We start from the raw sequence: 13,853 nt of genomic DNA, 5'->3' as shown, positions 1-13,853 counted from the left end.
GCAAAACAGAGACAAAGACAAACACGCACACACAGACACACCAAGGAGGTTATAAAAAGACCTCCTTGGACACACCAGAAACTATAGGGCAGATCTTTGTATTCAAGCGCAGGCGCAGATTGCCAAGTTCAGCAGATTAGGTACCCTTGGCAAAAGTGCCTGTAAAGTCTTTTGTTGGGATATGTTTGCATTTGGAGGTTCATATTGCAGGCAAGGGTTTTACCTTTATACACGTGCACATTGTGTTGGAAAAAAACACAGATTTTTTTGCAACGTTTGTGGTTGCAGTAGGCTCTAGAAGTTTGATGTTCTTAACAGGCAGTGAAGACGGGTCAAGAGGTCACTATGTTCCTCCAGGAACCACGCCCGCGCCCCAGCAGCAGTCTCAGACTGGCGGGACGACTAGAGTTGACCAAAGACCACCATTTGAAAACCCATTATATAACACCGGAACAGGTAACGTTATGTACAGCATCTTTATTACTATCATGTTTGTGGAGTTTTCGTTATAGCGTTAAGGTATGGGCAATCCGCTTCCAATGCGGTTCATCTAACGATAATTCACCTTTATCAGCCAGACAACCTATATCCGTTGTTTTTATAACCAGGCCGGGTAGTTAGGGATATTGAGTCAACGAACGGTGGTTTCAGACTGCAATATTTTCATAACATTGCAGTTTGAAAACACCGCCCGCTGCTTTGATATCGAAAAATCCCCTGTTCTTGAAAACAACGGGTATATACGATCTTTGGTTCATAGAAATGATTACTGGGGGCGTTTCATTTCTAGTCTTTAGTCATCAACTTTGCTGGTCTTTTTTTTAAAGCAATGGTCCGGAAAGTGTTCTGAAAACTGAGTTGTTGCTTTTTCAACTTAAGGCCATCCTTTGCCAGATTGTCCTAGGGTCATAAGACTTTTTCATGATTTTAATCGTCCTCTGGCACATTCTAAAAAAAATGTAGCTGATCATGAGTCCCTTAGTATTGTTGCTTGACAACGCTTTACGTTTGGAACCGCATGTGCAGCTCTGCAGCAGCGACACCTAGCTGCAGTGCGAAGCAGAACCAGTCATTATTGCCCTGAGGAAGGTGACAGTCAGTAACCGAAACGTCAACTCAAGATTGTAAACATGTGGTTGTGCATAAAGAACTGTATTACTACGCGGCTGTCCTCACTCAGCGAAGTCGAAATAGCTAAAAACTGACATAGGATTGTTTTCTCTCCAACAGCAGTCCCCGATGCGGCCACCGACAGCAAGCTAGAACGTTCCGGTTGGTGCAGGAAACTGTGGCTAATGTCGAGCCCCGTGTTGGTCGTTCTCATCGCTGTGCTATTTTCATATTTTGCAAGTTAGTTTTCTTTCTATCATAAAATACGTAATATGACATGACAGTGCCGGACAGATCCTGTTGTTTTGCGCATTGTTAAGCAACCATGATCGAGCGGCTAGCTGGCGAACGCGAGGTCGAGGGATCGCGGGTTCAATACCCTAGCTATTTTAAACATATCTGTAGCGTCCTGACACAGCGGCCATTTTGGGCCATCCTGGGTCATACACCAAAACGAGGATGGAGTTGCGTAGCTGTTCCTGGCTTGGCGTTCCTGGTTAGACGTTGTGTCATTGGGAAAGGCAGCTAAAAAAAACACTCTCCCAGTTATAAATGGGCACCTGTCTCAGGTTGGGGAGGTTGAAGTCGGTGGAAAATGAGGGATGGGCTACGCCTTCCAATACCGTGCTCTAGACACAGTGGATAACAACAACCCACTGCCGCAAGGCGTAAAAAGGAACTGCTTTTAGCATTCTAGTAACCGTGATTTTCCTGTTTGCTGTTGCAGTAAGATTCACTCTTACCAGCCAGATCCAAATGCTACAAGCACGTGTACTCGAGCTGGAAAGTAAGTACTTTGTTATAATACCATAGAATATCACATAATATAGGGGAGATCCTGCCAAATGTAGACTAGTCATCCCTAAGTAAAAGGCATGGCACATTGTGTTAAGTTTTTGCTGCTCATTTTCGCATTTCTGTCAAGCGATTACCACATCGATATCTATCCATAGAAATGAGTCAGTGTGTATCGTGGCTTACTGGCAGATATGGAACTCTCTGAGCTGAAAAGGCTGATCTATCTTTTCAGGTTTCAAGACAGGGCTAGTCGGGCCTCCAATACCACCTGGGCCTCCGGGAGAAAGGGTAGCCATGGGGCCAGCTGTCCCAGGGCCTGTAGGAGCACCTGGACCGGCCGGGCCACCTGGACCTCCCGGAGAAAAGGGAGCAGTAGGGCCAGGTGGCCCTGGGTCTGCCGGGCCTCGCGGGCCACCTGGGTCTGCCGGGCCTCCTGGACCTCCGGGAGAAAAGGGAGCCACGGGGCCAGCTGGCACTGGGTTTGCCGGGCCTCCCGGGCCACGTGGGCCTCCTGGAGAACAGGGAGCCACGGGGCCAGCTGGCACTGGGTCTGCCGGGCGTCCTGGGCCACCTGGACCTCCGGGAGAAAAGGGAGCCATGGGGCCAGCTGGCCCTAGGTCTGCCGGGCGTCCCGGGCCTCCTGGAGAAAAGGGAGCCATGGGGCCAGCTGGTCCTAGGTCTGCCGGGCGTCCCGGGCCACCTGGGCCTCCAGGAGAAAAGGGAGCCATGGGGCCAGCCGGAATGTCAAACTGTCCGAACCTCGCCGGACCCTCTCAACACATCATCGACAGTTCCCAGTCAAACGCAGGTGTGGCACCCATTCTATTTTCTTTGAAGAGGCACTGGGGTGTGAATGAAGTGGTTGTTGATAATCGTATACTATAACATAATAAAGGAAGGAAAGGCGGAAGGAAAGAGGGAAAGAAGGAAGGAAGGAAAGAAAGAAAGAAAGAAAGAAAGAAGGAAGGAAGGAAGCAAGGAAGGAAGGAAGCAAGGAAGGAAGCAAGGAAGGAAGCAAGGAAGCAAGGATAGAAAGAGGTTGCTGCTGTGATCATTAACTTTTTTCCTGTCTACCGTTGCATCCACGTGCGTCTTTGATGCAAAAATACCATTTACCGAGAAACAGGATCAACTGCTTGAAAAAGGAGAGGCATTTTTGTCAGTGAGAATTGGGCGGCCCTTTCGTATTAGGATTCAATTGAGACAGTTCAATAATATCCACTGTCTATTGTACCGTTCCAATATTTGTGCATTTAAGACAAATCTTTTTTTCCAGTTTTCTGTCCAGAAGGTCACCGAATGTGGCGTGGCACCTGCTACAGTTTCTTCCACGACGTCCACAAGACCTTCAACGATGCGGCCGCGACTTGTCGTCGAGATGGGGGCACCCTCGCCATGCCCCGAGACGCCGAGACCAACGATTACCTGGCCGCCTCAATGAGCAAGTGGAAGGGCAGATACGGGAACGATGCCTTCTGGTTCGGCCTGCATGATCTGCGCAGAAGGGGAAGCTTCGAGTGGATGGATGGTTCTGCACTTGGGTCGTACAACTCGTGGGCCCCTGGAAAACCGGGTGACAAGCTAGGGAATTGCGTTGCCTATTCCCCAACTGAGAGAGACCAATGGTTAGACAAGCCATGTGCCCTCCGCTGTCATTTCATCTGCCAAGCCGCTCCAAGTACGTTATATAATATATACGTCCGTTTATAGAAATGAATTTAAAAGATAAGCATCGAACAGCTAAAGCTTCATTTATTAAAGGTCTGTCCCCATTCCAAATACGCCTGCGCAGCGACATTGAATGTGGGCAATGTTTCAAAGGTCAAAGCCCCTAACTTGTAAACAAGGTCGCAACCGACAGTATTTATCCGAGACCCCCGTGACGTAGGGGTAAAAAGTAGTGCGGTCGAAATCTTGGAACGTCTGTAAACACTGCAACTTGAAAGACAGCGCAGCGGGGCATGAACTTTGCTACATGGTAGTATAATAAGTCGACTTTCAGATCGTATGTATAACATCATGATGTTTGCCCATTCCCCGTGTCAATGCGCGTGACCTTTACAGCTGACTGCCTGGGGGAGTCGGCTGCAGTTCTGAATGGCCCCGTATGACCCCATTTAAAAGAGGTCTTTAACAAATTTCTAAACGACAACTTTTTCTAGTTTTCAATTATTTTGGTAGGTTATACCCTTCGACTTCAATATATTAGTTTGTCGTGCTTGAAAACTGCACCCACTATGATTTTATCAGCGTCGATGTCAGTCACCTTGTGGTCCTTAACTATAGGAATCCCCATAGGCCGAAAACTGTGTTCTGCTACCTCGATTCTCGTCTCACCTTTGACAAATTATTACAGGGTCGCGTAGCGAAACCCTGTTTTGTTTTTGCTGCCATCCATGGGTGCCGCCATGTTGAACTTTGACCATCCATGGGTGCCGCCATGTTGAATTTTGACGTCACAATCAGTGACCAATGGACTGTTCTGTTTCCAGTTTACTTATTCACTACTCTCTATTATCTATTCATTACTCTCTATTATTACTTATTCATTTTATAAAGGGGCAAGACTCTTGTGCACTTTGGTTTGTGGGTTTGTCAAATTGTGCCAAAATGATATTGAATAACGTTTGGCCAAGACTAAAGTGCTATCAATACGTAAGGACGAAGATGAGTTATTTTTCTGATTTGACGGAATATATGTTGTTATTCCATTTGAATAGATAATTGCTATGATTGCTAGGTAGTGTATCTTTGAGGGAGCTCATTATCATAATTTCAGCAAATGAAAATTACCAATACAGCCTTACTGTTAAATGGTAGGTGTTTAATATTTTCGTCAAATCTAATTGTTATCATTAAGATAACCATGAGATGTGAAATTTATGCAAATGAGGCAATAATTTGCATATCAATTTCAAAATTATAAAAAGCTGTTGCACTTTTGATATTCATACCATATGTTCCTTAAAGTAGAGAGGAATGTAGCAACATGTTAATTATGCAAATTTTGACGACCATCTGCATAATTTATGCAGGCAGTAAAATAAGGCAAGCTTTATTACGTGCACTGTTTTCTGTTTGGTCGAGCGTCCCTTGCACCTCGAGTGTACGTGTGTCTCAAGTACTTAGAACTTGCTGAATGAGGGGGTTGTTTAGGTGAGGCTAGTCCATTTCTTATTGCTGGAGGGTCTATTCAGGTGGGGACAGTCCATTTCTTCGTGCAGAAGGGACTGTTTAGGTGGGGCTGTATATGTTCACATCTGCCTTATATCATTACCTAGCTAGAATTTCACCTGGCATAAATAACACTTAAAAGCGACCGTGTGTGTATGTATGACAGTACGCATATTTATCTCTAGTCTACAATTCATATTTCTGCGTATGCATTACAGCGCGAGGATAAACGGCAAACCGGATTCCCGCCACCACTGCTCATCGGTTCTCCGTCATCCACTGTAAAACAACTAACATAACAACAACAACTGGGCAGCTGCAGTTTCGTCAGCGGACACTAGGAAGCAGTTCTCTCCATAGCATTTGTTATCATCGAGCTTGTCGGGCGAGGATCTGAAAAACATTGATAGGCCATGCTAATGCGACTATATGGATGACATTCTCTGGGAACCCCAAAACTGTTGCGAGCGTGCGAATAAAAATGGCCCAAATCTGTGGATATGGGAAGGTTGACACACAGAGTATGGTAAACAGAACAATGGAATTTTCATTTTTGTTCTTTTGTTCTCTTTTTTTTTAAACATCCTCCTTTTTGACTTTGGGGTAGGCTTTGGCACTCTCTGATATACGTAATCTGTTTTATTGTATTTTTTTGTTGCAATTTGCGGTATGTATATCAATTTTTTAAACAATGAATATAGGTCTCCCCACGACAAAAGGTTTAGCGTTTTGTGCAGATACTGCCAGGTGCATACATGGGGAAATTATGTGAATTTTATGGACAAAGCCAAAAAATGTGATATGATGTGATACAGCAATGTAAACAGGAGGAATAACATTCTATCTCATAAGCTGACAGATCATCATATAGAATAACATTCGCGTTACATTTCTGAAGCGTGACAGTGAAATTGAGCTTTCTGTGAGGAAAAAAATACTTTTACAACATGTAGTTTGTATTGCGTTTTTTTATAATTCATTATGTCATATGGGGGGATATGTATATTGGATTGACGTTTATGTGATATGTTTGTAGTGTGAATCTCATAATTCAGCCACTTGGCTGCCAAAGTTTCAAATAAATAAACCGGTATATAAAACGGTCGAGAAGAATTACATTCTAAAAGGCTAAAAGGCTGTGAAACTTGAGAAAGAAATTGTGTTTGGGTGGAGATTGTTGCATCTTTACTACTGTTGTTGTGTAAGTGTATACACACATTTAAAGTAGCTTTATTCCATGCATTTGTATTAGATTGTAAAGTGTATCTAAAGGACAGTAATGTACATTTTCACTACATCAAAGAAACGTTTCTAATACTAAATGCAAAGGATGAATTTGGATTTATTGCGGTTAGACAAACCTTGTACCAAGTTGTATGTAAGGAAATAGTGTCTAATCCTGTTATTAAACAGGGTGCCCTTGTACTACAAAATGTATATTGTAATGTAGCTGAGTTCCTTGTAATTTCTAAGATAACTTAACTCAAGTCTAGAAAAGTAGTGGTCACTGTTCCCCTGTCGTCTTCTTAGAACGAGTGGGCAAGAGCAGGCGTCCTAATGACAGCCGTGAGTAGTGGCCCTTGAAGAGACATGTACATAATGACATTTCTACCCAGGAGGACCTATCTTCCTTGCACATCTCACCATATTTGGAGACTGTCCTGTAACATCTTAGAAATGGTTGAGGAAGTGATGATGACAAGAGAATGAAACAATGTACCTTGTTCTGAGAAATAGATGTATAAGCAATTAGACCACATATAAGGAGAGGATTAGAACCTATGTATCAGATGAGATCAGTGTGTAGAAGTATGAGGAGAGGAAGAATACAGGTTTACCTCTTCAAAATGTAAGACTCTCGTGTCTTACTTGGGTCCGAAGTACAATTCCAACATCAGCAAATATATATATTCCTGACTAACTCATGGTAAGGGAAGCCATCGAGATGAAGGTCGCTACCAACCATTATCATATCTACACTTGTACAAAGAAGAGAGAAGAAGCTTGCTGTATTAGCGTCTTACAATACTTTTGTCTATGTATTCTTTGTTACCTTCGCCAAGAAGGGTATGCTAACATGACTCAAGATGCTACTGGGGTATCTTCACGATATTTGGCAGGTGTGTTGCGATTATAAAGAGGAAGGTCAAGTGCGAAAATAGTGAACCTACCTACGGTGATGTCGCTGGCTTTGTACGTAAGTGTGTTTGGCTGTGAAGAAGATAACTCGAGATGTTGTTGGTGGATCTCAATGATATTAGGTAGGCGTGTAGCGTATGCAAAAAGAAAGGTCAAGTTCGAAAACGGTTTAGCTGGCGTTTTCCTACGCGTCTGGAGCGAGCTTTGTACGTAAGTGCGTTTGTCTGTGGACAACATAAGTCCAGAAGTTGTGAATGGATGTCCATGATATTTAGTGAATGGGTAGGGGTCACAGGAAGGAAGGTTAAGTTCGATACTGGCGACGAGTTGTGGTACTGCAGCTGAGATTCAAATTCTTAAGTTAAATTTTCTGGAAGCGCTGAGTTTATGATTTTTTAGTAGTGGATAGCTCTAGGAACTGGGAGTAAATGGTATAAGTTTTGCCTCCCTAGCAACAGTGGGCGTTTATGTTGGATACTTTGGAGGAGAATAGCTCAAGCCTAAGTTAATGGATTTTACTGTGTTTGGAAGGTAGATAGTTTAGGTGGTGATTTACATAATAAGATGTATTTCATGCAAGGCAGGTCCTAATTTTCTAAATTAACCAGGAAAAGGTAATGATCCCATTGTCAAGAATACAGCTTAGTACCTTGACCTATATTGAGGACACAGCTGCTGGTCACAACTCTGGAAAACCACCTGTGGTTGAAATTCAAATCGTTTTAGTTTTTCATCTCAAGATGGCGCAGTCAACAAATTGGAAAGGTAGATATCGATACCTTTTTTGCACTGATATAGGTTTTAGTCCCCTAGCAGTTTCTTCTGAAACTACATACACTGTATAATACAGGGGCAGGGGCTTTGTGTTATAATTTTTGAAAGATGATATTGGTAAATCAATAAGGGGATGGCGGGTTGTCGTTTTGGTGTTTAGGTAAATTTAGTGATGATTATTGTCATAATCAGATGACAGTTATGCAAAACCAGGATTTAATTTACATAATTAATGAGAGAATTATTAATCCCAAAAGCACCTGCATTTCCAGGACAAGCTACTAGAGGTCTCAGTTACCTTTGAATTGCTTTAAATTGCATAATAAAAACAACAGTTTACATTGCAGCGTGGACAAAGCCCTTTGGTTCCCACGTACAAAACGTCTCTGTAAGTAAGTTGTGAATAGACTGTATATACAACTATGACGACGCTATTCTGGAATGTACTATTTAAAGTCGTTCTGCATTTTCGTGTTTTACGTGGCTTTACAAACGTTAATGTTTAACTCACACCCAAGGCTCTGACGTCACTTTGAATGATTACGACTCAACCGGACGGCAGGCTGCGCTAAAATCAACATAAGCGCTCGGTGTTTAAGTGCTCCCTTATTGGTTTACCACTTCTCCCTTCCGTTTCGCTGACAAACCTGATCGTCACTCTAAATTCACTCCCAGTTCACTGAGAAGTTCCCAACGAGAGTGTTAGCGACTGTACCTGCGAAACACATCAAATCCGAACCATGATGAAACAGGTGTTCCTGTTGGTCAGCTGCCTTGTAGTGAAAGGTATGTGTAGCTAGTTAGCGCCACGTTTCGTTCAAGCTCCTTTGTTTATATATTACCGAAACGTCTGTGTGGAACGTTACGCCATGTTTAAAACGTCACAAACTTGCGAAATTCCGATACAATCATAGGTAGTAAGAGAAAAGGAAACCTGTATTTTTGGTGACATTAAGTAACGTTAACAGTCTATAGCAGGTTTGGTTAGTTTTACAATGACTATATATCAGCATATGCTTTGGTAAACCTCTACCATATGTTCTGTTAATAAGTTAGTTGGAATGGCTGCGTGGGTACGGTGGTGATGGACTGTGTGGCGTAACGTTACAGTAGAAGGGGAAATCTTCGCGGAGATTTAATTTGGCGATAGTGAGAATATGTAGTGTTCGCTTTGGTTTTAATTTCGAGGTTGAAACTGCCATGCAGAGTTTTATTGTTGAAGGGAAATGTTTTTAATTTGGCGGTGAAGAGGTCAGCATGAGAAACGTGAACATCAAACCAGCTCGACTAATTTTGCTTTTACAGTGTTGATGTGATCCTTTGTCATGGGACTTCCCATTCCGTAGTTTCACGAAGGACTTATTTCAGATCCTGAATTTCCCCCTTTTGATTCCCGTTTTCTAAAATATAGCGGAACAGTTGTGAAACAATTATAACAACAGAGAAACGACATTCAAATGACAGTAACTGATGTATACAGGCTTTTCATTTGACGTCATCCGCACCAACCTAGACTACGGTGTAACGTTACATCTGTAAACACACAAAGATGTCATTACTTAATCCAATTTTTGGCCAACGTGGAGACTAGGGGATTTAGATTGTAGTTATTATGACATCATTGAGAAGGCTGCAAAAAAGTCTACGAAGTATGTATCTCAATTTTAGTCTATGATACATAACAATGGTATGCTGTATAATGTTTTTCACTATGTCTGTCAAAACTCTGCTTACTCAAAGAGAAATTTGCCTATTGCAGTATACTACTTCGGCTTTTGAGTTTGAGTTGGGTTTTGGTGTTTTGAAATAATTTCTGTCAGTACACTTCAGTTGACTGACAAAGATGAGTACGACGTTTTTAGATTCTAAGTCTTCAACCGCCACCGCCAGAACGTAAAGATACGCAGCATAAAAACATAAAGATACAAATATGTGACGACATGCAGCAGTCTCCGATTGGTCGAACCGCTAATTGGTATGCTATCATTTAGTTGAAGTGCTGGACAGTCAGCTCAGCTGTTGCTAGCATGTCCGTATGTTTATCTATTAGAGGTAGACGACCTATTATCAACTGGTCTAGACGCAAATTGCGCATGCAGGTGGTTTGTACTGTCCTGACTGTCCATCACAATTATCAGTCCAACCAATGATAGCATGGCAATTATCGTTTCGGCCAATGAGAGAGTGACTGCATGACGTTATGTCAAGTACACTGTGCATATTTGCATTCGCGTTATGTTCTATTTTGGGATCGTAAAACAGCGGGTCAGTCATACACTCAAGCAAGAAACACACGTGACCATGTTTTCTTTCGATAAAAGACAAAGTGAACAGATATGCTACAATTTGAAAACGACCAGCATGTTACTGCATGTACTTAGATAAAAACGCGGGATCCATCCGTTATTTGTGCTTATAGTGCTTCATAATCACCTTGTCAATTTACTAGTATGCCTACAACTCTGCTACTGGAACAATCGTACCTGGGCAACTGTCGGAACTTCTCGGAAGGATTCATTTTACCTAACAAGAAAGTCCGTTATATGTTTGAATACAGGTTATGCGCCAATGCATTATTTCAACTTTGTAGCTGTTATGTCTTCGAATATTTGTTGGATTGACAAAGACAACAAATGTTAGGTATATAGAGGGGAAAACGAAGCTCATGCGATTCTCATTAAAAGAAATCTGGCTTTATTGAGTTGATGACATTTCTGGCAACGCCAAAGGTGCGAACCTAATAGTTTGTTCCCCTTGACAGGTCTTGCAGCATGTCCTGACATGTGCCCGTTCAACTTTGACCCTGTGTGCGGGTCTGACGGAGAGACATACAGCAATGAGTGCGCTCTGAAGGTTCATGCATGTCAGATGGGAGACGACAAGCTCACAATGGTAAGGTGTATAACGCTAGTTCACCTTTATCCGAGGGTTAACCTAATTATATCCGTTGCTTTTAAAAAGTACAAGGTATTTAGGGATATCAAGGTGATGGCGATTTCAAACTGCAATATTCTGAAAACATTACAGTTTGAAACCTTAGTCGGTCGAGATAATATCCCTAAGTACCGTTTTTTAGATACAGCGAATATAGGTTACCCCGCGGATTAAGGTGCGTTACATGTACAAGTCTTACAAGTTGTAAATATTATAAATAATCTACCAAAACCACTAATAAAGTCCCAAAAGTTGATTGACTGATCTCAGATGCAAGGCCACTTCCTTGAAATGTTGCAACGCACAATAAAAGCACACAAATAATTTAACGGCCATGCAGCCACTTTCTCATTGGCTGAACCGATAATTGCCATGCTACCATTGGTTGAACTGCTGATTGTGATGAACAGTCAGAATCGGTCTGTTGTATTTTATAGGGTATTACACAATTATCGCATTTGTACATATCGCGCACCTCTTTTTGCACAATTTGTGGTGTAGGAGGAGAAACCCGAAGTCTGTCGTAGTCCAATCTCCAAATGAAAACTCAAGTACCATAAAACTATAGCCTGATGCCTCTTTACTACTTTAGGTAACAGTTGGATTTATGCAAATTTATGCAAATATATCAGAAGTGGAAAATGAAGCATCATAACTTGTGTATTACTTGTCTATCTGTTAAAAACTTGAAGAAAATCACTTCTTCTTAGGCTTGAAAATGCATTTATGTTGTCATGACAACCGTTGCTATGGAAGATAATCTTTATAGCAAAGTCTAGACAATGCATAGGATACCATAGGACTGAGATATATTAATTCCATCGATGGTTTGCATCTGATTCCAGGTGTCTAGGGGTGAGTGCCCAGAGGTGGCTAGCCGCAGTGAACAGGCTATCGAGAACAGAAATGTGAGTACTATGTTTTCTTTTTATATTTCACTCCATATACTATAGGGAAATAGATATATTGCTTTTGGTGACGTTTCGTCTGCCATGGTGGTTGAATGCGTTTTTAGTTGCTATTTTTCATTTGGGCTAATAGACATAAATTTTAGTAGCGGTAGAGTTGGGAAATACATAAATGTTTCCACTTCACAAAACTCTAAGTTTAATCAATTTTTTTTTCTAACAGTGACTGTTTATTAAAGGTAGAGAACGTACCTCCAAATTTTTTATGTCTACCAGTACATCTTGGACGCGGAGAATGGTCTAGTCTCGATCTCGCGAGAGAATATGAGACTAGACCAGGCTTGCGTAGATTATCTGCCCCCTCCCCCGCCTCCTTGCGGAGAAGGGGTAGGTAGGACTTGGAAAGCTCCCAACCCTCGTTGCGGGTCAGCTTCGCTCCCTCCAGCTGGATGTGGATTGCCTCCTTGATATTCCTGTTGGCCTGGTGTGCCTCTAGGTCAATGACTTCGATATCATCCAAGATGGGCTTGGTAGTAACTATGTGACGTGACTGGAGGTGGTATCGGCTTAGCGCGGATTTACTATACAGACGGTCTAAGGACTTTTGGTGTTCCATGGTCCGTTCCCCTAAAGATCTCCCCGTCTCACCTACATACACCTCACCACACTCTTCATACGCAAACGGGGGGAGGGGCAGATGACCTACGCAAGAAAAATTGATAGTAACTGTCAACATACGTGACTGATGAACTCTAAATAAATACCGTCGTTGCGGACTGTTAAAATGGAATGGGATAAAAGCAACGAAACTCCTTCATCCACTCAAAGTGATTTGCCGTGTATCTGATATTATATCATATATTTCAGGCCAAGTGCAATCCCGAGAGGCGCGGCTGCCCCAGGATCTACATGCCCGTGTGCGGGTCCGACAAGCACACCTACCCTAACGAGTGCGAGCTGTGCAGGAAAATGTTGGTCAGTACATGTCCCTAATATTCAGTTCAACGGTAGTGAAAAGGCGCCAGATGTATATGCTTTCTTTCTTTTCTTTCTAAGTCGGCTGATTATGTATTCATTGATTCATAATCTATTGGAAATTAACACTCCTTGCTAGAGTTTATTACTTCTTTATTATAATTAACCCTTCTCACCCCAACCCCTCCAGGAGGCTCCGGTGAAGACAGAGATCCGAGTCCGCCATGAGGGCGAGTGCACTCCCGAGGAGAATGGAGAGGAGGCACAGGCACCAGGCAGCAAGCCAGGTGGCAGACGGCTGTAGTTGCCAGCTGCCAGGTGCGACAGCTGGTAGCGGAGTAATCAGTAGCTGCCTTTAAGGCAAAGCTGCAAATCGATGAAGAGCATTGTCATAAAAATGTAATTCTATTCCATATGAAGCCCAGAAAACGTGAAAGGTAGCATTTACTAAAACTGTTCTGTTATGGCACTGGTGCCATAACGTCAAAGATGTATAGTGATGTACCCCCCCCCCCCCAATAACATGGCTGTCGGACAGTTGCAGTATGTGCTGTTGTTAAGTGTACGTTTTCTGACTATAAAGTCACAGGGCTGGTTCGGTTTGACTAGCTGTCAATTGAGAATATACTGTCTGGAATTTCTGGAGTTGTTTCTTGTCCTGGCTTTCCGTTTTGTTTCAAAGAACATCATGTAATATAACGTTAACTAAGAAGACACATTTGTATATATATAGAGCATGCTGTTGTCACATAAGACTGCTTGTTGCCGTTCATAATATCAATTGCAAGATAATCATCTTATTATGAAAGGTAGATATATGCTGTTAGGTAGAATAGGTAGGTAGGTAGGTAGGTAGGTAGATATATGCTGTTTGCCTGTGTGTGAATCGTGTTCAGCACCATGGACAGTTGTGTTTTAGCTGTGTGTGTGTGTGTGTGTGTGTGTGTGTGTGTGTGTGTGGTTGTGTGTGTGTGTGTGTGTGTGTGTGTGTGCGGTGTTTAGGGACAGCTTTATCTGCCTGTGTACGGATGGTGGTCAGCA

General features: G+C 42.6%; 1 protein-coding gene and 1 long non-coding RNA gene across 2 annotated transcripts; both read left to right on the top strand.

Annotated features, from left to right (window-relative positions):
• Positions 1 to 1,233: 1,233 nt before the first annotated feature.
• On the top strand, positions 1,234 to 5,710 carry LOC118414458 (collagen alpha-1(I) chain-like). Its single transcript, XM_035818512.1, has 5 exons — positions 1,234 to 1,350; positions 1,838 to 1,897; positions 2,141 to 2,716; positions 3,185 to 3,586; positions 5,301 to 5,710. The coding sequence occupies exons 1-5, from the start codon at positions 1,296 to 1,298 to the stop codon at positions 5,309 to 5,311; spliced, it is 1,104 nt and encodes a 367-aa protein (XP_035674405.1). The 5' UTR covers positions 1,234 to 1,295; the 3' UTR covers positions 5,312 to 5,710.
• A 6,027-nt stretch (positions 5,711 to 11,737) lies between these two features.
• On the top strand, positions 11,738 to 13,457 carry LOC118414204. Its single transcript, XR_004830918.1, has 3 exons — positions 11,738 to 11,837; positions 12,705 to 12,812; positions 13,003 to 13,457. It is a non-coding gene; the product is annotated as an uncharacterized LOC118414204 (long non-coding RNA).
• The last annotated feature ends 396 nt before the right edge of the window (positions 13,458 to 13,853 follow it).

This window comes from Branchiostoma floridae, chromosome 4, assembly GCF_000003815.2.
Source record: "Branchiostoma floridae strain S238N-H82 chromosome 4, Bfl_VNyyK, whole genome shotgun sequence".
Classification (NCBI taxonomy): Eukaryota; Metazoa; Chordata; class Leptocardii; order Amphioxiformes; family Branchiostomatidae; genus Branchiostoma; species Branchiostoma floridae.
This window is presented reverse-complemented; position numbering and strand designations above follow the sequence as displayed.

What these genes read in the sequence shown, in the direction of transcription:
- LOC118414458 (XM_035818512.1), top strand. Translation starts at nt 1,296, where the DNA reads ATGTCGAGCCCCGTGTTGGTCGTTCTCATCGCTGTGCTATTTTCATAT. An exon ending in GCTATTTTCATATTTTGCAA is followed by an intron (nt 1,351 to 1,837) that starts GTTAGTTTTCTT and finishes TTGCTGTTGCAG; the next exon opens with TAAGATTCACTCTTACCAGC. An exon ending in ACGTGTACTCGAGCTGGAAA is followed by an intron (nt 1,898 to 2,140) that starts GTAAGTACTTTG and finishes CTATCTTTTCAG; the next exon opens with GTTTCAAGACAGGGCTAGTC.